The sequence below is a fragment of the Stegostoma tigrinum genome, chromosome 5 (genome assembly GCF_030684315.1).
Source record: "Stegostoma tigrinum isolate sSteTig4 chromosome 5, sSteTig4.hap1, whole genome shotgun sequence".
In the NCBI taxonomy this organism is placed as follows: domain Eukaryota; kingdom Metazoa; phylum Chordata; class Chondrichthyes; order Orectolobiformes; family Stegostomatidae; genus Stegostoma; species Stegostoma tigrinum.
Genome location: NC_081358.1, coordinates 39,754,397 through 39,780,162, shown reverse-complemented (window position 1 = coordinate 39,780,162; position 25,766 = coordinate 39,754,397). Strand labels below are relative to the sequence as shown.

The 25,766-nt window shown below is 38.2% G+C and overlaps 1 protein-coding gene across 3 annotated transcripts in view; it reads right to left on the bottom strand.

Annotated features, from left to right (window-relative positions):
* Positions 1–25,766, bottom strand: part of LOC125451665 (zinc finger protein 407-like) — a 455,235-nt gene that overhangs the window by 393,823 nt on the left and 35,646 nt on the right. For all 3 annotated transcript variants that reach the window (XM_048529122.2, XM_059645956.1, XM_048529124.2), the window contains exon 3: positions 9,964–10,078. In XM_048529122.2, coding sequence (XP_048385079.1) covers positions 9,964–10,078 — 115 coding nt within the window. The remainder of the gene's footprint in view (positions 1–9,963; positions 10,079–25,766) is intronic.

Sequence of the window (25,766 nt, the reverse complement as noted above, 5' to 3'; positions counted from 1 at the left end):
AATTGAGGGACAATGAGAACAGACTGGAAACATCGCTACACAACTACTAACAGCAGCAGAAGTGCTGTAACAGGCATCAAAAACAGTTGTGTTTACATTAAAGAGTTGGCTGTTCCTGCTTCAAAATGTTATGAAATCAATTTAATGTTTCTCTCATTACAATCTGCAGCTTTTGTCTCCCACTTTAACTTGCAAGAGAATGGAAGGTAATGATCATCCTGCCTGCTAATTCATTACCTGCTTTCAAATCATCATTTTTCTCAAATAAATGCTACTATGATATCTGAAACAACAATTCGAGTAGGTAACTTGCCACCATCTTCTCAAGGGTAATTAAAAGACAGGCAATAAACGATGGCTTAGCCAGAGACGCCAACATTAAATAAATGAATAACAGAAAACATGATACTGGGTTATAAACGGAAGAAAGGGCTCAAGTTCTTATCTTTAAGTTGGCATTGCACTAGCTCATCTTGTCAACCTGTTCAAGCACTACATGGACTCAGGAGTGAAAAGGACAGGTTTTTTTGGAAATATGGTAAGATTTTCTGCCTCTGATGGCCATTTCATGTTTCATAATATAATCGGATGATGAAATAATTGGGCTCAAGTTTGATATACTTTTTGCTAACTGATTCTTGGGCTAAGGGCTATTCTTGACGGTAAGCCAGGCAGGTTGGGTCTGGACTCTTTGTTTGAGCTCCAATGGGAGGTGATCATTTTAAACAATATAAAAACTTGAGGAAAAGTGATAGGTAAAGCTAAAAGAATGTAGTCCTTTATGGAAAAAACTAAATCTAGAGGATACAGTTTAAAACTGAAGAATCTCCCATTTCTGAGGAGGATTCCCCCTCCCCCACAAGACCGTCATACATCTGTGGAGCTCTCTTGCCCAGAGAGTAACAGAGACACAAGCATTGAAAATTTTTGAGGCAGAAGTAGATAGGTTCTTAACTAACAAGGGAGTCAAAGGTTAATAGGGCAGGCAGGCAGAAAAATGGTGTTGAGGTCACAGTTAGATCAGTCATGATCTTGTTGAAATGGCAGAGCAGGCTCATGAGGCCAAAAGGCCTTCTCCAACACTTAATTTGTATGAAAACTGAGCAATCCCTAGAAGATCCATATTGAAATTTGATATCAGGACTTGTTCATGAAATTACATAACACAAACTTTTGGAGGGGTTGACGAAAATTATGATTTCAAACAATAATTCTAAAATTATCATATTCATAAAGGAACAGAGGTTATCTGCTTAGTTAAAAGAATTTACTCACATAATGCTCCTTCAACCAACAATCATCAAATTTGTAACTAAACAAAGCAAAATTATCCAGATGCTGAAAATATAATACTGTAAACTGTACCTAAAGTGAATAGCAATCTTGCTCCTAACACAGAAGTTTGGGTGCTAGGTCCATTCCAGATTCTCGAGGACATAATGCAGGCTGACACCTCCAGTGCAATATTGATGGAGATGCCGTCTTTTGGAAAAGGTGTCAGGTCAAGGCCTCATAGCTTCTCTCACCGTTGAAGTAAACTATCCCACGGCACTATTTCTAAAAACAAAGGGGAAGTTTTGCAGTGTCTTGACCAATATTTATTTCTCAGTTGACATCATTGAAACACATGATCTACACACTAACACATTGCTGACATGGGGGTTTTTTGTGCGCAAACTAACTTTCGTGTTATCCTAAATTTCAACAGTAATACTTTATTGGCTCTAAAGTGTTTAATATATCCTGAAATTATAAAAGGCACTATATAAATACAAGTACTGGAGAAATTCAGCAGGTCTGACAGCAGCTATAGGGAGGAAACAGAGGTAACATTTTGCATGTGGTGCCTCTTCATCAAAACTTACGTCAAGAGTCACCAGACTCAAAACATTATAATTCTGTTTTCATCCCTCAGATGCTGCCAGACCTGCTGAGTTTCTCCAACAATTTGTTTTTGTTTCAGATCTTCAAAGTCACAGCTCTTTGTTTTATTATATAAATGCAAGCTCCTTACTTGCGTCAGGATGGAAGACATAGAACAGCACAAAGTGGTGTCATGCGAATTCATACCACAACACTATTAGAAGCAATTTGAAAATGGAGGAGAATATTATCTGGGAAATTTTCTCTCTGGAACTAGTTCATAACATCAGTTAGATTTCGATGGGATTAAATACAAACTGTACAACTTGTCATAAAGATGCCATTTAATAGAATCACTGGCCTCCCAGCAGTTTGCCACCAAAGGTGCAGTTATTGTACAGCCAGTGAAATTACCAATTGGACAGAAAAACAAAGGGATTAACATTTTTTTAAAAATTAAGATCGGGGAAGTTAGGGGAAGCTACTGGAGGTTAAAAAGAAAGGAAGGACAAATATGAAACAACAGCAACAGTTGCTTCAGAAGAAACTGCATGAAGAAAGTAAGGAAAGAAAACTGGAAAATGAGATTCGAATAGATCAGCAACTACTTAAAGACCTGGAATTAAAATGAGAACAACAGCAAAACATTCTGAGAAAAAAAGCTGGAGAGACTATCCATCTAAAGAAAATGAAGTACTCCCTTATCACTTCACAGGAACAGCAGGTATGTCTTGAGGTTTATGGAATCATGAGAGACATGGATAGAATGAAGAGCCAAGGTCTTTTTCCCCAAGCAGGGGAGTCCAAAAGCTAGAGGGCATAGGTTTAAGGTGAAAAAGGGGAAACATTCAAATGGGACCTGAGGGGCAACTTTTTCCACACAGGGGGTTGTGCAAGCATGGAAGATGCAATTACAATATTTAAAAAGCATCTGGATGGGTACATGAATAGAAAGGGTTTAAAGGGATAAATGTGCCAAACACTGGCAAATGGGATTAAATCAGTTCAGGATATCTCGTCATCATGGACAGGTTGGACCAAAGGTTCTGGATAACTCTATGACTTTGTATAGTAGATGTTCAAGCAAAGTATAAACACTGGTATGGTTGAGCTGCATGACCTATTTACATGCTGTAACATGAACGTGACTCTGTATAATGCTGAAACTAAAATAAATTAGTGAATATTTCTAGACAATGACTTTCCCAAAATTATTATGATCCCCCATTCATTATTGCCTCAGGAAAATTCCAAAGATGTGGAGTGCAATTTTGACTCAAATTGGAGTTTCACACAGCACATCCAATCCATCACCAAGACCCTTTCCTAATACCTCCAGAATGTTGCTTGTTTAGTTTGGCTACTCCAATGCCAAAACACTCAACTACACATCTATCCATTCAATGACAGTTGGCTGCAAAACCATCCTCTGTGGCCATCTCAACTCACAATTTCCAAAAGCTAAGCAATCGTTTACTTGATACACCAGAGCCAATTCAGCACAAAGAAGATCTCCATCTATTGCCAAGCTCCATTTCGGTTCTATAGGTCAATTTCAAACACATCAGTCTTTATCTGTCTCATTCATCAATATATATCTACGATTTCCAGTCCCTGCTCGCAACTTTCTAGCTTCAATTTGATCCCTGTTCCAAACTCCATATGACTCCTGTTTCTCCTCTGGATCTTACTGAACAGGAGTACTCCTGTTGGGATTAAAGGCCTACTCCTGGTCCAATTTCTTATTGGTGGTCATTCTGTCAACTGCCTCAGCGCTCTCGCTGTCCTACAACCTTCAACAATAATCCTGGTCATTCAAGACTCATGTGCTGCAGTTCTAGCATTTTCCTAATATTCAAGTATCTTTCTATGTTCTTGAAGCATCTAACCTGCTATTGGAATTACAATCTTACCTAGCTATGGTCAAGTTTAAATATGAACATTGACGCAGTCTCCAGAGGTTAGATCAAACCTCTAAAGTATAAAGTTCTGCCAATAAATTCAGATCAAATTCGAGCAGAATTTACTCCTCACAATGAAGTTCATGAGGCTGAGTGAATACATGCATCTTGGATGAACCTAAGCAGTATGCTTTTGATAACACAAGCATGAGTTGTACTTAAGTTCTTAGCTTCAGCAAGAGTTAAAAGCAAGTTGATGAGCTTGCCAGATGGTCCAGATGGCAGTGTGACCACTTTCACACTGCAGCTTTGCATGAGTCTGAAGCTGTAACAAGTACAAAGTGGTATAAAACTAACAACTAGAGATGATTTCCCAACTCATGCTGCAGCATAATTTACAACTTCTACATCTCCCACATTTTATTTTTGCTTTCTTACTTCCTCTACATTCCCGGTGATGTAATTATATTCTGACAGCAAATGAGTAGTCAGGTAACTTGTTTGCATCACTTTATGTCAGCTTTTTTCATGTCAATCAAAAGTGGATGAGAACAGCGTAATGTATCCAATAATCTTCCCCTTTGAGCCCTTCTCGAGGAGAATATGGGTGGTATGGTGGCTCAGGGGTTAGCATTGCTGCCTCACAGCACCAGGAACCTGGGTTCAATTCCACCCTTGGCTGATTGTCTATGGGGAGGTTGGACATTCTCCCTATTTTCTAGGTGCTCCCGTCCAAAGATGTGCAGGTTAGGTGGATTGGCCGTGCCCAATTTTCCTGTAGTGTCCAGGATGTGCAGGATAGTTGGATTAGCTATGGGAAATGCAGGGGGGGTGGCGGGGGGGGGGGGGGGGGGGGGCGCTGTGAATGAATGGGATGCGCTTCAGACTTGATGGGCCTAATGACTTGCTTCCATATTGTAGGGATTCTGTGATTCTGACCTCTACTTTCCCTTTCTAATTGGTGGCATTCTAAGGCTGAAAATACGCCTTAAAAGAGATCACCATCCAAATCTTTCTGAAAAAAAGATTAAAATGAATTGTCTGGTCATTATCACATTGTTATTTAAAGGAGCTTACTGTGCACAAATTGACTGGTGTCCTGCATTATAACCCTCATTACACGGCAAAAAGTACTTAATTGTTGTCAAGTACTCTGGAACGCCGAGTAAATGCAAGGTGAAATATAAATGTAATAAGGCACTAAATATGACATTTGTCAACTGATATCTGTCCTAAGATGTTACTCATCAAGAATCTTTGGTGATTCAAAGCAACAACCAAAAGCTGTTGAGGCCAGGCATCAAGTGAAAACTTCAAAACTAAGATAGATAGCTTTCTCCACCACCCCCCCTCCCCCCACCCCGCCACAAGTAAAGATATTAAAGGCTATGGAAACAAGGTGCATAGACATATTAAGATATAGACCCGCCAAGATCTAACTGAACAGGCCACAGGGACCAAACAGCCTAATACTATACCTAATATGGGAAAAGCATGCAAAAGGCCAAAGACACCCAGACAAGGAGGAGCTCCAGCATGAAATCCAAACATGTAATACAGGCAACTGAATTGGTATATCACTGTATGTCAGTCCACAAAACAATTTCATATTTCTGCTTCCAAGTTAATTGGTGCTTAGACTTTTTACTTAAAATTCTGGCTCTTTTAGGTCTGTGGTATCTTACCGCAAAAACAGTGCACAGTAATCTGGTACTAAAACTTTGATGTAAATGAATTATGCCCTTTGGGACTGCCCACTTCATGAAAATCTCTGTGTTGGAACAGTTCACCACAAATAAGTGACTTAAACCATTGAAGATTTAAATAATGCAACGCATTTCATGCCCAGCCTGGTGCCAGATTCCAATGAAGTTGTTAATGCATGTAATGATTAAGTGTAACTCAAATACTAACTGTGTTGTTGAAAACATGACAGGCAATAATTTGGTCTATTATATTCTACCATTTAATTGCCTAGTTCAGACATTCTTTGACACATTATGAAGCAATGATTTACAATTATTCAAGCTGCAAAGGTCAGAAAGTGACATTATAATCATCTTCAAAGAGATCCCCTCACATCCTCTAAACAAGGTAATGCAACTAACAACAATTTTACTGCAATTGTAACTGTTTACAGCTGTATTTTATTTCAGGGTAACAGTCAAAAGGAGAAGAGAGAAAAATACACATTAATCTGCCTGTATCAACTTAGGTACATTACCTGTCTATAGGTAAAGTCATTAATGTACCTTCATATGCATAGGTTCAACACTATGAGCAAAACAAAAAGGAGTTGTACTTGAAACACAATTTTTTTCCAACACAATTCATTCAAATGTATTTGTTCCATTCTACTAATGAAATATCAACCATTGCAGCAAAGCAAAGACGCCAAACAGGATTGCTGTTTTTGACCACAGAGTTAATGTTGCTGAAAGATCACTTCACCCTTTAAAATATAATCCAAAAAAAATTATGGTAATGAAGGAATGCAGCATGAGCTGCTTATATTGAGGAACTAATGGGTCCATCGAGCATTTCCTAAATTATTTAGTCAATGATGAAAATGAATTGACATTGTCATGGCGTTAATGTAAAATGTTGCATCATTTTAACCATTAAGCTTATACTGGCACTTAATTTACATTTTCATTTAATTAATGCTAAATCTTAAAGTCTAAAGGGGTCAGTTCTCTGAGTATCACGTTGTCTCTTACTCCTGTAGTCTCTGCACTACAGACCTCTTTACCCTTCCCCGCACTCGCTTACTGGCCAGTTTAAGCATCAACATTTTCTATCATAACCAGCTCAACGCAACACTGCAATTATTAATCCTTGCAAGCCAGAGCCTGTACACTGGAAACCATTTTCAAGATTTACCAGGGCATTTTTTCCTCAGTATTTAACACACTTAATAGTTGAGGTTAATGTAAACCAGCCTAACAGGAAACATAGGCTAAAGAGTCAGAGGCTGTATTAGAATAAGTAAGTGTTGTACATTTTAAACAAAATTACTGCAATCAAAGTAAACTGGCGCTTTGCTACAGGAATTAGGTAAAATAATTACACTGAATTTTTGTATGATCAAATTTCACAGATTTGTCAATTAGGAAAAAGACAGAACTAAAAACTTTTACAGTAGAAAATGCAACAGGACAACAGACTAAAAAATAGACTAAAAAAAGGCTAAAAAAAAATAAAAAATAGCCAAACTCAAGAAGCAATCCCAGAAATACAAGAGAACCTGTCAACTTGGATAGTGAATGCTAAATATTTTTAAACAAACAAATTAATTGTCCTATCATTTTCCCTGAATATGACAACAACTGAATTCACCAAGGTTAATTATTCATTAGCAGTAACTTCTCCTCAAGCAGCAGCTTATCACTTATTTAATTCAATATCAACAGGTGTTGCTTAAATGGTAACAAGTTGATAAATCATCTATTTTCCCATCTACTTGGTCAGCCATATTGGTATATTTGCAGTTCCAGATTGGTATTTTTTAAACCTCTATTACAATTATTTCAGTTTTTGTCACCAACATGCTCTTAGAGTTTGTTACACAGTTTCAACCAGACATCCAACTGATAAAAATTAAGCCTGAGCAATAGCTCCCACATCAAGGATCATAAGTTTCAGAAGCCAGTGACGTCCCTAAAACATTTGAGTTCATTTTTCATGTTGGTTTTAGCAGGAGCTTACTGTGTGTTGGTTGGTTGTCATACTTCCTACCTCACTAAGCAGTGACTGCACTTCTTAAGTTGCAAAGTGCCTAGATACAGTCTGATGATGTGGAAGGTACCACAGAAATGCAGGTATCTTTTTCTCTGCAAACTCTCATGCATTCACTTTAAACTGACAAGCATTGGTGTATTTTTATTGTCACACATTTCCCCATTTAACATTACCTATTCTGAAAGGATTCAGTCATACAGTTTTAAAACTTTTCTTTTACAAAGTGAAAACAAGACTCGTTGCCCACCTTTAGTTCAATCTGCTGAAACAGAGGTAATTCTAAACAAACTATCACTTGGGGAGGAAACAGGAATATGCAGAGAAAAAGGCCATTAAGCACAAAGTAAATCAACAAATATACTTGAATTAAAAGGCTTCTTTACTTTTTTATTAAAATTAGTAAAATATTTTAATCGAGCATCTGTAATTGCTATACGATGATTCAATTAGTGTCCCATCAACTGCTATTGCTTCAGCTATAACATCAATGCACTATCATCTAAAGAGTTAAGCCATCAAATTATAATTTCAGGCCCCCTGAAGTGACAGTGGCAGTGACCCTACTCTGGCCAAGAGGTCTGGGCTCAAGTCCCACCTCCTCCAAAGGGAGGTAATAATATGTCTGAACAAGTCAATTAGAAATGTAGGTCAGATGAAAGAGTTAAGCCAATTAATAAATTTCAGGGGTCTTGTGTAGCAATGGTAGTGTCCCTACCTTTGGGCTAGAGGTCCAAGTTCAAGTCCCACCAGCCATGGAGGTGTGTCATAACACGTCCAAACAGGTTGATTAAAAATAATTACCATGTAAATTAAACACAAAGCATAATTAATGCACTAGTCATATTAAAATATCATCTATCACATTATTTTCTGGATCATAATGTGAAAAACTGAACACAGAAAAACACAGCTACTTTCTCCCATCCAATTACTTTTCAGCAATTCTTTGTTAATTAACCAACAGATAAGCAATGATTAAACCCTTAATACAGTTGCACACACATAACCACTGACCCTTTTTAGATAATGCTGTGTGCTTCATTTAATGGATTTTACCAAAATAAGGATTAAAGTTTAGAAAGTAACAAGAACTGCAGCATGCTTCAAAGCAAAATATTGTATAAGCTTTATAACTAAAACAGACATTAACCACAGGTCTCACATGCATACAGTTGAACATTTAATTCAATTTAACAGCAATGCGATGGAAACTCGATGTATTGCACATAAGCAGATTAAATTTAAGACTGCCATTGCTAAAAACTCCTTTACAATGAGACATTCCCAAAGCTGCAGCTCTTTAATTCGCAAAATGGCTTTGTTTTTATTCTGGATGCTGAAAACAAGAGCAATCGGGTGTTCATGCTCATTATTCAGATCTCTGCAGATGTGTGTACTGCCAACAATTTAGCATGTAAAGCAGCAAGATTCAAATATTGATTCTGTATTGATTTCAAATTGCTACCTTTGTCCAAATGCCCAAGGTGGTAGCTATTAGCATGAATCCAAACAGTCACAGTGCATGAGCGCAAGGAGGATCCTTTTATTAGGTTTGCTTTTCATAGAAGAAATTCTAAACCTGTAATCATCTAAATGGTTAACAGATGTGACACAGACACAAAAATGTGTTTGTTGAACCTACTCACCACTCATTATTCCATTTACAACAGGCAATAAACAGACTCAAAACATCGTTTATAAATAAATCAACTAATTTTAAAACATTCTTTCAGTTGGGTTTATCTTGGAGATCTTAACATACTATTTCCACTCCTCCAAGTTCTGTAATTGTTTGATTAGCTGAAAGCTTGATCCAGCAGGAAATAAACGGGTTCAAGAAGGCATTTTACTACACTCATCTCATTTTATATAAATTGAAACAAACTTCACCAAGTATAGTATACTCATTTAATTCTTGTGTTCAATTTATGTGAGTGAGGTCTCTCACTTACTAACATCCACAAGGTGTTAATAGTAACATCAACAAATTTTCAGAATGCTAATATTCAAAATTTACACTGCTATCCAAATTAGATATTCTTATCTCTTAGCCTTTCCTTAGACAGATCTTGTGCCTTTAGTCCTGAAACTAGCACAGTTTCTCACGATTTATCACTATTTTACTTTAATCCAAATATTACTATTCTAAACTAAAATACGAATTTGCTCCATTAACTGCTATTTTATTCAGGAATATCAAATGGTGCAGATTGAAATAAAACTCACATGAAAAGGTTCTCATTCTCAATATGCATTAAACCTACAAGTTGCCAGTCACAAACGTACTAAAGCTAGCAAACAAAACAAGTGCAATTCGTAGTCTATAATAAAAACTGTATACTAAAACAGACAATCTTTTTCAAATTTTCTGGTACTCCGGGCTTTTAATCACCTTCTCATAAAAATGGTACCCATGTCATTCCTTTTGGAAATCAAGGCACACTGTTGGAGCACTTACCCACATATGTGGCATTTATACTCGCGAACTCCAAGGTGCCGTTTGACATGATTACGGGCATCTCCTAACTGTGCTGTCGCAAAGTTGCAGAGGGTACATCGGAAAGGTTTTGATCCTGAAATTGAAACAAAAAAGTTTAAAATTAAAATCACCAGCAGGTAAAATCATAACGATGGGCTGCTCAGCACAGTTGATTTGTCCTTTTCAGCTCTGGGAGCGCAATTTTAATTCTGCCCAGATAAATTGGCCAAAACCTTTTCTTTCTAGTGGCTATTTACAAAATAAAGTACCAACAATTTTTGCAAAGGTTAACAGTGGCTATTGGAGAAGATGATTGGTATGGGAAAAGTATTCAACCTGTTTGTTAGTACATAATAAAAGAGCAAGAACAGAATTCTCAAAGGATGGTCAAGAAAACGTGATCCCAAGATTCCAAACTCACAAGAGGAATCTTCCGAGGTACATTTTGGAGATTTCTTTTGGGCTGAGTGAAGAGTACAAAATCACAAGCCAAGCATGACAAAAATATAATTACCTACAATTAAGACTGCTGACTTTTCTAAGAGGCTCACAACAATTGCATCAAGAGCAGATTTTTGTTCAAGTACTTAGAAAAGGAATGGAGCAGTTCTTAATTAACAGAGGGATTAGTAGAGATCCAAAGTAGGTTTTTTTCCTGGGGTGGGGGGGGAGGGTGTTGTATCTATCGTATTCTTTAAATTAACTTAATCATCAACTGAATCAGAGGATGGCCCACGGTCATTAATAATTTATTTATTTTGGGGTCAATTCAACCTAAAAGGACAAGAAAATGCAGCATTAGTCTTCCTCTAATAGGTTACAGAATCTGCTATGGGAGTCCTGCATACTATTTTAAGCCCTACAACAAAGATCATTTTTAAATAATGATACTGCAGTGTGAGATCTCTCATTCTTTCTCCTTGTTGTGGATTACTTCCTTGTGGGCCATGACAGCCCGTTAAAATGCTCCATTCCCAACTGTTTTCACCTTGGGTAGCAACACAAAATACCCGGAAATAATTTTTACAATGGCATATTATTTCAGAAATAATGTGGATATTATTCTTGCAAAGAAGAAATTACAACTGCATAAGTAATTGGAAAGCCCAAGCACCATATGGAGCTTTACTTTCGCAATGTAGAAGAAACACTTAAACCAATTGCAGCAAAACATCTTTGAAATTCTCAACATAGATTGCACATTTGCACTAAACTCGATACTTGTGTTAATTGAGAAAAAGTTTGCACTTAAATTTCCGAATATAGGTCAGCACTCCGGGGCTGCAATTGGGAAAAGAAAATACTGTGCATGAGGAAATAAGATACTTTTCATTGCTAACAAACTATTTTGCAACTTTCGTATATAGTCAAAAGCAGTTTCTAACCTATTTCCTCCATTAGGTAAATCAGATTGTTGTAAATATTGGGGCAAGATTTTGATATTCCTCTATGCATAACCACCGTGTAATCATGATGCTTCCAAACTGATTTACGACTTTGTTAAAGAAGAAACCTGTCCTGGTCACCGCATTTTAGAGGAAAAGGAATGGAAAATGTATTAGGTTACAACAAATAACAGACTGAATTCTACAAGGTGCATGTTCTTTGCACATGCCAACATTCCCCATTAAAACATAGGAGGAGGCCTGCCTACAGTTGCTGCCCCACTGGGAACTGTGTTTTTTTCTTTAACGCAAGAGAAAGACATCTGCCCTTGTTGCAGTTGGAAGTCCATCTTGGACAGCTGGCAGCCAAGCAGTTCACCAACAGTTCTGTGATCTCAACCCTGCTACCTGGGAGAGGTGAATATTTCTATGACTATCAGCTTCTCCGCCTTGCCATAGACCCGAACTAGGTTGGGTTCTGGAGCCCAGGTGGAGGGTAAAAAGTGAAAAGGTGATCTTGAGGATTAGGGAATGCCTCCAAACGGCTGTGTCGACCTACAGACGAGGGCCACACTATTCTGTATAGATAAATCTGTCAGGGTTCCTACATGGCAATGGGCCTTTCCTGCCACTATGGAAAATCAGTGGTGGTGGGAATGAGGTCCTTAATTTGCCATTAGTCATTTATGGGCACAGGTTTAAGGTGAGAGGGATAAAATTTAAAAGGGATTCGAGGGGCCATTTTTTCCACACAGAGGGTACTGCGTATATGGGATGCATCAGAGGAAGTGGTAAACGTGAGTACAGTTACAACATTTGAAACACATCAGGACAGGTATATGGATAGGAAAGGTTTAGAAAGTTATGGGGCAAATACAGACAAATGGGACTAGGTTATTTTAGGAAACTTAGTCAGCAGGGGCGAGTTGAGCCAAAAGGTCTGTTTCCATGCTGAGAGACTTTTAGGAGACTCAATAGGTATTAGGAGTGGGATGCCCAACATCTTCACCCATCCCACCCAGGTGCCCACAACCCGTAAAATTTCAGAAAGGTAAGGAGTTGGTGAGTGGACAGTGCACAGTTCACCTATTGGGTTTTCCAGGTTCCCACAAACTTCAAATTTGCTGGCATGGGAGTATGTAAATTCAGCATAATGTGTTATCAGGCCATAAACACAATTTTAAAAATTAACCATTTTGAATACAAATAAATTCTCAAAACCTAAGATTATGTTTTCATCTTAAGGGTCCAGAAATACAGGAGTAGTGTCTCTACCTCTGAGCAAGAGGACCTCAGCTCAGGAGCCACCTGTCCCAGAGCTGTGTCATAATATATCCACACATGTGGATTTAAAAAATTAGGTTTTGATTTTTGAGGGAAAACTAGCAATTTAAGGTTTTCATGAGCTATTCTCTCCAAATTGAAATTACCTGTCAAGTTGATGAATCCTGGAAGCAGAGCTCTGCCTTTATCATCTAACTACCATAGAGCAGTTTTCAGGTCCTTTAACTCTGGATTCAAAGATCCTACCATCATGTACAATTCTCCTATCAACAAACGCATGTACATTCTATTAAAACGCTGCAAAATAGACTCATAGAACCCCTCCAGTGTGGAAGCAGGTCACTCAGCCCATTGAGTCACACTGACCCTCTGAAGAGCATTCCACCCAGACCCAGCCCCCTTCCCTATTCCTGTAACCTTGCATTTCCCAGGCCAGTCCACCGCTCTTACACGATGCGCAATTTAGTATGGCCAATCCACCCAGCCTGCACATCTTTGGACTGTGGGAGGAAACTGGAGGAAACCCACACAGATACGGAGAGAACGTGCAAACTCCGCACAGACGGTCACCCGAAGGCAAAATCAGACCCGGGTCCCTGGCACTATGATGCAGCAGAGCTAACCATTATGCCACCAACATGTAAACTATCAAACTGTCTACTTCACAAGAAATATACAAAAGGAGCAGCGTGTCATCTTCTAGTTAGATCGGATCTATTTTAAACTAATTTCCTAGACAAGTGGAGTGATATAGGAACAGAACCCAACATCATAGGATCTCATCAAGTGAAGCTATGACCACTAATTAAACTAAGAAATGTTCATTATGATTGAAATGCAAAGATCTAAGTATTATAAGAATGCAAGGTTACAGAAGACAGGAAGCGGCAGGGGGCAGGGGGGAGGCATTGTCATATCAGATATCAATGCAGACCTAGGGAAATCAAGAGAAAGTACGATACAAGAAAGAAACACAAGGAAATGTAGGAGAACACAGCGTTTTAAAACCAAAGTTCTATTGTGTTTTTGAAAAATAGTGAACCTCCGTTCCTACATTTTTTTTATTGTCAACCTGCCTGTATACAAACATAATACTGACAGGTGGCTACAAGTTAAAAATACATCACCAGTTTCTGAAGTGACATGAAATGTAACAGACATGTTTTTGCCTTCCTTCCAATCACTCCAGATATAATCCTTTACAACATTATTTGCCTGATGTGGATCTCAACTTAGCTTCCTTGGTATTCAGTTTGCCACCATAATTAAGGGCATTTTAGTGTATTCTGAAGTATTCAGCAAATGAGACCAACACTAGTGATAACACACCAGCGTTAACAAGACAATAAAAAGTAAATCTGACTTCCAAGGTTCATTCCATGAATCATTGTTTAGCTGCTAGAGCAGGAACTGGTAGCACTACTCTACTGAGGAAATCAGAGCAGTTATAAAGGATTATATCAAAGACACAAGGAACAATGAAAACAAGTAATGAGGAAAGCTAATAGAATGTTATCATTTATTACAAGGGGAATTGACTACAAAAGAGAGAGGTTATGTTTCAGTTATACAGGCACTGGCGAGGTCAAATGTGTACAATTTGGTTTTCTCATTTAAGGAAGAATTTAAAAAGGTATTCAAAACAGTTTGAAGAAGGTTTGCAAGACAAATACCAGGAATGGGTGGGTTGTTGTAAGAGGAAAGTTTGGACAGACTTGTATCCTAGAAGGATATTAGTGACCCAGGTTGTTTTTTCAACAATTGACAATGAACTCATGGTCATCATTAGACTCTTATTGATATCAAATTCCACTATCTTTGGTCGTAGGATTCGAACCCCATGTCCCCAGAACATTAGTGATAATGGGAACTGCAGATGCTGGAGAATCCAAGATAACAAATTGTGGAGCTGGATGAACACAGCAGGCCAAGCAGCATCTCAGGAGCACAAAAGCTGACGTTTCGGGCCTAGACCCTTCATCAGATCTTGAAACGTCAGCTTTTGTGCTCCTGAGACGCGGCTTGGCCTGCTGTGTTCATCCAGCTCCACACTTTGTTATCCCCAGAACATTAACTTGGCCTCTGGATTAACAGTCTAGAATTAACATCACTAGGCCATCACTTCCCCATTGTCCCTACCCATGGGCTAGAAAGACCATGCTCAGTTCCACCTGCCCCAGGTGAGTCACAATAATGTCAAAATCAGCTGATTAAAAATATTTTAGCGCTGTTTTGGTCTGCAGTGGTGTGTTTTGAAGGCTTTTGTGGCACAAACTTAATATCCATAATTCCAGTGCCAATTGTTCAAGTATTGTGCCATAACAGTTCTGAAGAGGTTTAGTGAAAATGTTTAGAAGATCCTGAGGGATCTTTATGTGGTGCATGTTGACAGGATGTTTCCTCTTGTGAAAGAATCTAGAAGTATGGAGCACTGTTTAAAATGAAGGATCAGCTATTTAAGACAGAAACAAGATTGTTTTTCTCTCAGAGGATTGGGACTCTTTGGAACTCTCTCTTCCTGAAAAGGTGGTGGAAGCGGAGTGTTTGAATACCTTTAAGGCAAAAGTAAATATATTCTTGGTAAGTAAAGGGATGAAAGGTGTGGGTGGAAATATTGTGTAATTCAGATCAGCCACTATCTTACTGAATGGCAGAGCAAGCTTGTAGGATCAAGCGTACTCCTGCACCCAATTAAAATCAAAATATTGTAGATGCTGAAAATCTGAAACAAACACAGAAAATGCTGGAGAAGCCTAACTCTTCTTGCAGTATCTGTGGAGGAAAAAATGCAAGAGTTAACATTTTGAGCGTGACATGACTCTTCTTCAGAAATGTTCAGAACTGCTAGCTCTGCTTTCTTTCTCCACAGATGCTGCCAGACCTGTTGAGTTTCTCCTGCTCATATGTTCTTTTGCAGAAGAGACAGAGGGGAGAAATACAGGAATAAAGGAGGCGTGAGTACAGACGTAGGGAGTTAATAGGAGGCACAAAGAAAATACAGGAAATATTTTCTCAAGAGAGAATAGGGAAGGGCGATAAGGGCTGCCTCAGCCTCTGAAATCCACATATAAAAATTAATTCCCGATGTTTTGCACTTCTGGCATTCCTCAGATGAAATAAATCTCAGAGTGCCAAGGGTCACAGTCCAAATGCCAAAGACATTCCATATTGGCAACTAATTAAGGAAACACTCAAAGTGGTATCACATACCAATTCCACTTTTAATTTGCTGCAGCCTCTGCTGTCCCTATATGAATCAAGGTAATAAGAGTATGCTTTATCCCAAATTGGTACCAACCTCCCCTTCAATTCAGAGGGTCCTAGATCCAAATCTCACTCAAAAGCCTCAAACACAAAAATATAAGCTGGCATTCAGTTACAATACTGCGCGAGTGCTACACTGCTAGAAATGTCATTTTTTGGCTGAGATGCCAAAAAACCAAAACCCCACTTGCCCTCTCAAGTGAACGTAAAAGATCCTGTAGCACAATTTTGAAGAAAAGGAGAAATATTACTTGTATCTTGGCCAATATTTATCCGTCAACCAACTCCTAAAAAAAATATCATCTTGACTGATGTTGGAATCTTGCTAATGCACAAAGTGACTGCAGCATTTCCAACATTACAGTGTCAACATTTCAAGAGTATAAAATTTCGGCAAAGATCTAAAGCTCAGGTTGCGGATGAGGTTGTTGACTTGCTCACCAAGCTGGCTTGTTTTTGTTCAGACATAACATCACTTCATCGGAGGCTCCACTGATGATGTCACCTAGCATGGTAACGAAACGCCTGAACAAAAACAAGCCAGCTCGGCGAGCAAGTTAACCACCTCACGCTACAAGACAACTTCAATTGATTGCAAAGCACTTTAGGACATCATGAGGTCGACAAGCATGTTGTAGAAATGCAAGATCTTTATCTATTTGTTAGGATGTAATTTGAAACCAGTCAATAACAAATTTGTATCATCCAAAAATTCCATAAATTCAAAAGGATTAATTTGTACACTTACGAGAAGAAAATGTTTCTATGCACAGGACATTTTTAAAAAAATTCACAAGTCTTTCTTATATTAGACAAATATGCTACTGTTGTTGCAGCATTATGAAAAGGTCTCTACTTTATATCAAGAACTATAAATAATACTCAATTCCCATGAAAAAAAAACAGATAATTTATCTTTAAGTAATGGATATCTCAGCACGTTTTAGCACTCCTACATTGATTGCCTACCAACTCCACTGTATATGAAAGTGTTTACAGAACCAATTATAGATAAGAATAAACAGCATACAATTACATTTTAGGAATGACAATGCTAATTACCCAGACAGAAATGCTCACAATTGTTTCAGTAATTTTAAGTGATTTTTAGATGTCCAATTATCTTGTATTTGAGAAAACAAAATGGTGCTAAACATTTTGATGAAAAGTAGGTTATTACGACTGTCATAGTTCCAAAGCTGTACGTGCACTCTATTGAGCTATTGTCAAGTGAGTTTAATGTTTACTAATTGATTATTAAACAAATAAGGACTATTAATTTCATTTATTCTACGAAATACAATTAAACTAGTCATCCAACCACCTCCTACCCCTCCTAAACACCCATCCCCAAACATCACTGCCCAAGCCAGAGTACAATCTTTCGGCATTCAATTTAAAAGCTCCATTTGCACAGCATTCCCAGTTGTCCTTTGCTAATTGCAAATCATTACGGAGCCATAATGACAATGCATTTTTCAAAACCAGAGTGATTTTGTCACAAACCCATGAGAAATATTGCATGAGATATCCATGATGGAAAACGAGGAAAACATAAGTTGAACCAACATAATTTCCTCTAAAACACTATTCAAAATTATAAATGAGGGGGTACTTAGCTATAGAATTATTAATTCTCTAAAACAAGATTTTCCATATATCCAAAAAGCTCCTGACAAAATATGTGAATGCTCATGCTGAAAACTGCACGGACTGAGATTTCAGAAATGCAGAGGTGAGTCAGGATCCAGAGTCTAACCTGTTAGGAACAAGGTACAACTTTAATTATAATTTTAAGTATAAATTTTATTTTGTGTTTTGCGTATTAAGGAGAGACATGTTTTTAAAAATAATGATATTAAACCAAGTTGTTCTTGTAGTCTTAGTATCAGGGAGCAAAGTCCTGATTATTTGCATGTGTTTTAAATAAGGTTTTACAATTCAAACACAGAAGAGAAAGGAGTATTAGAAGTTCATTGCATTAAAAAAGCAATACATTTTTTTAAAAAATCCTGTTGCTGAGAGACAAGAGTCCAAGAACATACCGAGGCACAGGAAAATCAGTCAGTGGGCGTGTGCCAGAGAAGGACAGCTCCAATCTAAGTTTAGTAAAATTGTGTATTTGCTCTTTGGTGAGAGTAAGTCAGGTTAATTTGCAGTGTGCTTCAGGGAGTAAAAGCAGCTGAACAGCTTGCATTTAATACATGTGCAGGAATTCACTAGAAGGAAACCACGTGCAGCTGTGCTGGTCTGAGCAAGAAAACATTAGCATGGAGTCAGCTGTAAGTATTCATAAGTGTTTTGGTGTTGGCAAGGATATTGCTGGGACAAAAGGAATTAGAGTGAATTTAAAATCTTTCTAACCTATGTTGTCTAATGTAATATAGTTCATATTTTTATTTAATAAATATTTTATTCTATGTGTTAAAAGTATATTGACAGTCTCTTATTAATGTGTTCAGTAACTGACCTTCACATTCAAAAACAAAGTTAGGGTGTATCAAGCAAAGTATAATTCTAAAGTCTGACTTGTCCAATATTAATCTCAGTTGGGTTCACAAAGTGGGGGCATTTCCAGGTCAAAAATCCTTAAATTTAAAGAGGGATGTGAATCCTTAAAATGATTAGTATGTGGAGGCACTGACCATAGGAACAGGATTGCTTTTGATTATACAACATGGATCCGAAAATTAAAACAGTTTTTACTGTTGTAAAGACTTGCCTAGAAGCAGATACATTGATGGATTATTTGAAATCTTTGAATAAGGCTATTTAAAAGATCTAGTACAATAGTCCCCAAGTCTGTTTAAATCTGCTGGGACCTTTCGTACCCCAAATCTATTCAAATCTGTCCAGATCCTGGGCAACATGCATCCAATCTGTTATAAATCAGAAGTTGGTCCCCCTCTTAGAACTAAAACCAAAATACCCAAAGATGAGCCCCTCCTGTAAAAGGACAAAGTCATCCAGCCTCACATTTTATTATCGTGCAAAGTGGTATAACCTGCTTTCCAGTAACTTCTACGTGTTAAATAAAACTCCCTGGCACTCCTTTTAAAATCAACAAGTAACAATTTATTTATCTAACTGTAACACTGAAAAAATTATCTAAACTATTAACTAAACCAACAACCCCCTCTAACTACTAACTATTCCCAAGTAAAGCGAGATCTAATGATATGCTGATCCAATAAATAGAAATTTCACTTATATAAAAGAAAAATAGAATTTCGCCTCCCAAAATTATAGCTAAGTTATGCAGCTTACTGAATGTCCTGTGCCTTCTCCGTCAATTCTTCTGTCAGGAATATTAACTACTTGTGCTGCTGGTACCACTATTATTTATAAGATGCTTTCTCTAAGACATGGTGGAATCTGAGAGAGCCAGCAAATCTCTCTCATGAGCTCTGGCGGATGTCAGCAAGCTCTAGGATCTTTGTCCAACTGCCCCCTTTTATATCCCTGATGACATATCAATATTTCTTACAATAGGATTGGTCCTATGTTGTCAAAACCATCAGACTTAAATTTAGTAGGCTTTTGATATCAAAGTACATAGTTCAAACTGACTGACTAAATTCAAAAGCCTGATGTTGTGGTTAAAAATAGCTGCTGCTTGGCCTGTTAACTGTATGGCCTTTTATACAAGTGTTTCAAATTCGATGCGCTGTTTACTTGCAAACCTCCAAGCTGCTGCTCACAGACATGCATTTTAAATCTCTGAAGAGAAAAAGCACATGATCTTTTAAAGGGATCATACAATGCTTACCCCCTAGCATTTTGCAATCACCAAATTCTAACTTCCTGCCTCCCAATCCACAGATATTACACCCAACTTCGCAAACTATCTTAAAGAAATTAACAGATAAATCAGAGGTAAAACTAAAAGCAGGTCTTATAACTATGAGGTAATTAAAGTGATTGTCCAGACTTTACACTTAAAAAGATATAAACTCAAAAGTGATATATCACAGCTGGAATTAGCTAAGATTCAGTTACAAATTAAAAAAAAAACTTGAATTGGGGGATAAAGAAAAGAGAAAAGAGAAATTGACAAAAGAGGAGAAAGATAAAGAAAAAAAATAATGGAAAGGGAAACAGAATCTTCAAAAAGTTTGAACTTGAGAGAGAGAGAGCCACAATTTAAGAGAAAAGCTTGGAGTAAAGGAAGAAAGAAGAGGTAGTAGTTCAAGGAATGATTCTGAATTGAAGAAATCTTTGCTTAGAGATGGAATTGAAAGATATTGCACCCCATCTGAAAAACAGCTTCAAATGCGTACACCGGTTCGTCACACGAGTAGTTTACAACCCAATACCGAGGAGCTTGTCTCCAAAGTTGCAACATTTAGAGCTTAATAAATAAACCTAATCAGACATCTGTAGAATTTGCAAGAGAGGTTAGACGGCAATTTCAGCAATATGAGGAAAATCACGATTATGGAAGAATTCTAAAGTAGCATTCTAGTGGCCCTCAAATGTTACACAGATGAGTGTCACTATCAAAGATTGAAGCAGCAGTAGTTCAGGTGGATACAGAAGAAATTGAAGGACAAGAATATCTAGGGATTGACAAGATATTGATTTTCAGAACAAACAGAAGGAGAAAGACAAGAACCCAAAGCTGATGCAAGGAAAATAATATGCTTTCATTACAGTAAGGCTGAACACACTAAAGTTACTTACTGGAATTAGTGGGAGACCTATTGCAGTAGTAGGAACGCATAAAAGAATCCTCAGAAAGGTTGCACCAGGAAAGGAAATGGGTGTTAAAACTATAGCACTTGCATAAGTAGTGTGTTCCTTCACTCCAAACTAGGAATGAAGGGATGGTCAGGATAGTCTACAGAGTTCTTCGACTTTCTAAAAGTACTGGGAGCTCTAGACATTTTAGCTGTTCCTTTCTTCCTCAAAAAAAAAAGTACAGGGGATGCATTCTTGAAAATCATGACTTTAACATTTTAGTTGAAGCATAGCTCCCAATGACGGCTCCATGGGCCAGCACAGTGGCTCAGTGGTTAGCACTGCTCCGTCACAACGCCAGGGGCCCGGGTTCAATTCCACTCTCAGGCAACTGTCAGCGTGGAGTTTGCACATTCTCCCAGTGTTTACGTGGGTTGCCTCCCACAGTCCAAAGATATACAGGTTAGGTGGACTGGCTATGCTAAATGGCCTGCAGTGTTCAGGAATGTGTATTTAGGTAGGTTATGGGGGATGAGTTGGGTGGGATGCTCAGAGGGTCAGTGTGGGCTTGTTAGGGATTCTATGATTATCTTGCTGAGGATGAGTGAACATATGGGGTCAATTGTATAACTGTCCCTCGGGAAGGCTGGCATGGCAGCAAAAATCACTTCACGGCCAGCTCACCTCATGGTTTGCATGAAAACAAGAAGCCACCAAGTTCACTCAGATCTTCAGCTGGCAAGCGTAGCTACAAGATAAGTTAATAAATCGTACTTCTGAAGTGCTTTTAATGTGGTACAATGTACTAAGATGTTTAACAGTAACAGTATTACTCAAAACGTGATACCAAGCCACACTTGGAGATCTTAGGGCTGATAACTAAAGGTTTAGTCGAAGAGTTTCATTTAAATGAGGAAAGTGAGGAAAGTGACGCTGCGAAGTTCAGAGAGAAGCCTATAAAGTTTAGCACATAAGCAATCAAAGCCAGAACCACAGTGGTAGATCAATTAAAGTTGGAAGAGATTAGGCAATCAGGATTGAAGGACCAACTGTATCTTGGACAGACATGTGGCTGGAGGACCTAACAGAAATAGGAAGGGACATGCTCTTTAAAGGTAAATGAAAACTTGGATGAGAATGTTTTTTTTTAAGAAAAATAGTCAAGGCATTCCTTTGCAGCCAATACAGGTACAATGAGAGAACAAAATCTGATCAAAGTTGGGATAAAAGTAGCAGAGTTGTGGATGAACTGCGGTTCATTCAGAGAGTGGACAACATCCAGGTTTGAGCTGATAAGTGACCTGTACTTTTCCTGGCAGACAAGTGTCAGGCAATGGCAATCTCCAACAAGATAAAATCTAACCATCTTCTCTTAACATTCAATGCTGTAAACATCCTGGGGTGTTACCGTTGACCAGAAAATGAACTGGACAACCCATTAAAATACTGTAGCTACAAAAGAAAATCAGAGGCTAGGAATTCTATGATGAGTACTGTAATTTATCTCTTGTCTCTCAAAGTCTGTTGATCATCTACTATGTAGAAGTAGACTGCGTGATGGAATACTCTTCACTTGCCTAGATGAGTGCAGCTCCAATGATACTCAGGAATCTTGAGACTATCCAGGAGAAAGCTGCCTACGTGAATGGTACCCCATCTACCAGCTGGCACATTCACTCCCTCCACCACTGACACACAGCAACAGCAGTATGAGGCCTTTACCACCAAGGACATGGGCAGTAGGTGAACAAAGACACCACGACCTCTACATTCCCCACCAGGTCATACAACCATCTGACTTGGAACTATAAACACTGGGTCAAAAACTTGGAACTCCCTTCCTAACTCCAATCTAAGTGTACCTACACCAGACAGGCTACAGCAGTTCAAGAGGACAGTTACCACCAAGTTCACAAGGGTAACTGGAGATTAACCACTCAACTGGTCTTGCCAGCAATACCCAAAATGTGTGATTAAACAAATATAAAACAGAGGCAAGATTGAAATTGGGTAATATCACAGTAGAAAAAGGCAGGCGATCAGTGTGACGGCACATATATGTAGAGCAAACATGAAATAATATTGATGAATTATTAAATGAGAAGTGTAACCAGCTATACAAATGATTTAATCAATTACAACCTAACTGAAAAGATGCTGAATTCAAAGAGAGAAGCAGTGAGGTAAAATTAAAGACAAAAGATTGGGTCTCTGATGCTTTCATACAGCATGTACTGAAATTTAAAAATGCTCATCTTTAAAATACTGTATCATGGGGAACAATGAGGAAGTTAAATAATGAAAAAGGCACACACCCAGGGATTAAAAGGACAATTAGTAAAGAAAATACTGAAGATTAATCATGTCAAGCCAATATGTGAATCTCGCTTGACACAAACCCGGTATTGGCATCTGTAAAGAATAAATTTGGCTGAGTTAGGCATGGATCATTCCCTAATCCCATCAAAAAACTAAAAATGTAAAAAAAAGATCAAATTTGTAACGTCAATTTAGACCATTTTAGTGCCGCAAACTCATTTCATTGACCACATCGTCAAGGTAGCCATCCAATTCCGATGCATTCAATCACATTTTATTTTCATTGATTCAGCTCAAGAGCAGCAGAACAATGTGACATTATTTGGCTGGGCGGCAGTTGGGCATTCAAGGTTCTGCTGATATGTGTCTTATGGGCTTTGTCTAACCTCAGTAAATTTCAACGTGTGGGTTGATAAATATTTGACAGAGTAATAAAGGGAATATGCGCTGATTGGCAGCATGTGACAAATGGTGCTTCAGTGGAGCTTCAACTTTTCACCACACATGCATAAGATTTGGATGAAAGAAACGAGAACTGCATATCCAAATTTGTAGGTGACAAAAGTTGGATGGCACATTAAGTTGCAGGGGCAGAGACCCCAGTTCTGGTCACCCAGCTATAGGACGAATATTAGTAAGCTGGAGAGGTTTCAGAAGAGACTTACCTGGATGTTGCCAGGCATGAATGGTTTGAGCTATAAAGGCTGGATAGGCTGGGACTTCTTTCACTGAAGCATAGGAGGGTGACAGGTGACCTTATTAGAAGTTTACAAAATAATGAGGGGTATGGATAGAGTTAATGGTAGTTGTCTTTTCTCCAGGATGGGTGATTTCAAGACTAGGGGTCATATTTTTAAGATAAGAGGAGAGAGATTTTTAAAAAGACATGACGGGTTTGTTTTAAACAAAGAGGGTGGCTCATGTGCAGAATGAACTTCCCAAGGAAGTGGTGGATGTGGGTATAATTACAATTTTTAAAAGACATTTGGATAAGTACATGAATAAAGGTTTGGAGGGATATGGGCCAAGAGGAGGCAGCTAGGACTAGTTTAGTTTGGGACTGGTTGGATCAAGGGTCTGTTTCCATGCTGTATGGCTCTATGACTGAGTTTGAACCTCTCTCTGATGCAGTTTTGCAATGTGGATAAGTGTGGCAATATCCACGAAAAATCAAATTGAACTATTTTCTTAATGTTGGAAACTCAGTGTCATAATCCAATAAAAGCTAGTGTACAAATATAAAATGTAATCAAAATTGATTGATATCCTTTATTGCAAGCGGACTGAAGACAAGAGTTCAGGCAGGCTTGCCTAGACCACAACTCCTAACAGTTTTGTCGCAGTGCCTTAGAAATCAATCAATCTGGGAGGTGATGTTGTGCATATTCATTGGAATTATGGCAGGATATTAAGAACAAAACAACAAAAGCAGGTTATATAAACCTGGCCTAAATTCCCTCAGGTTGTGAAAGAAGATGAGTGATATAACTGAAGTGTTTAAAAATGATAAACAAAATTGATTTTTACACATTCACTGCTGAATGTATCCAGAACAAAGTGACACACATATTTAACATTAGATCTAAGCCATTTAGAAAGTACTTTAACTGATCTTCTTACAAAAGGACAATCCTCTACCTCTCAACATTTCCTTCTTTTCTCTCTCATACGCTTATCTCCATCTGACCCCCCCCACCCCCTACCAAGTACACTGTGCTATTCACCTCAACTATACTTTATTGTAAAGTGTTCTGAATTCTGACCACTTTCAGGTAAATTAGTATTCTCTTGAATTCCTTTATTAGTGACAGTCTTATATTCATGATCTGCAGTTCCTGAGCATAACAATGAGAGCAATATAATGAAGTGTTTTTAAACCTTTCTCAGCTTATATTTCCTGCATGCTTCAAACTGTACTCAAAAACACCAATACTACACTAATGTTCCCATTTTTGCAGCAGTCTTGTTGATTGCCAAATTAATATTTAGTGATCTCAAACTAGAAGCACTTCTGTGCTCCAGACTCACTTCCAGAGATGGATCAACACATGGGTTTACGAAATCTTTAGCAAATCCTTAACAGAGGCATTATGTAAATATGTTTCACCCAAGCTCAGTACAATAACTTCAAGTACATTCTATACTGATCTGCTTCATCATAAATGGTATTCAGAAATACTCTACAAGTATATATTTTCACACATCTTACCATGTTTATGTTCAGATAGAGCCATGTGTGGTTACCAAGCCTGTTGGATGGCTTCATCGTTCCCAGGACCCCCAAAAATTCCTAATGCCCACCCAGTGGCACATCAGGTCCAGCCATTTGTCATCACACACTGGATATTATATGCACTAGATTAGTTCAAAGTCAAACCTAGATTCTAGACTTGACAAATTGTGATGGAACAACTCACAGTACAACAAATACCAACGGCTGGAGGTGAAAAGGAACTTCTATCAGCCCCAGAAATAAATGGTATTACATACAAAATTATCCACTGGGTTTCATCTTATTCTACAAGGTTGTTAAAGGGACTGGACAGAACTTCCGCGTTATGGACCTACCTTGCCAACGGTTAGGAAACACAAGTAACCTGAAGCCTTTTTGTTTTAATTTATTCACTCATGGGACATGGGTGTCATTGGCTGGCCAGCATTTATTGCCTGTCCCTAGTTGCCCTTGAAAAGTTGGTGGCGAGCTGCTTTCTTGACCCACTGCAGTCCATGTACTAAAGGTCGACCCACAATGCCCCGAGGAAGGAAATTCCTGGATTTACAAACAAAAGAGTGAAGCAACAGTGATATATTTCCATGTCAGGATAGTGAGTGGCTTGGTGGGAACTTATA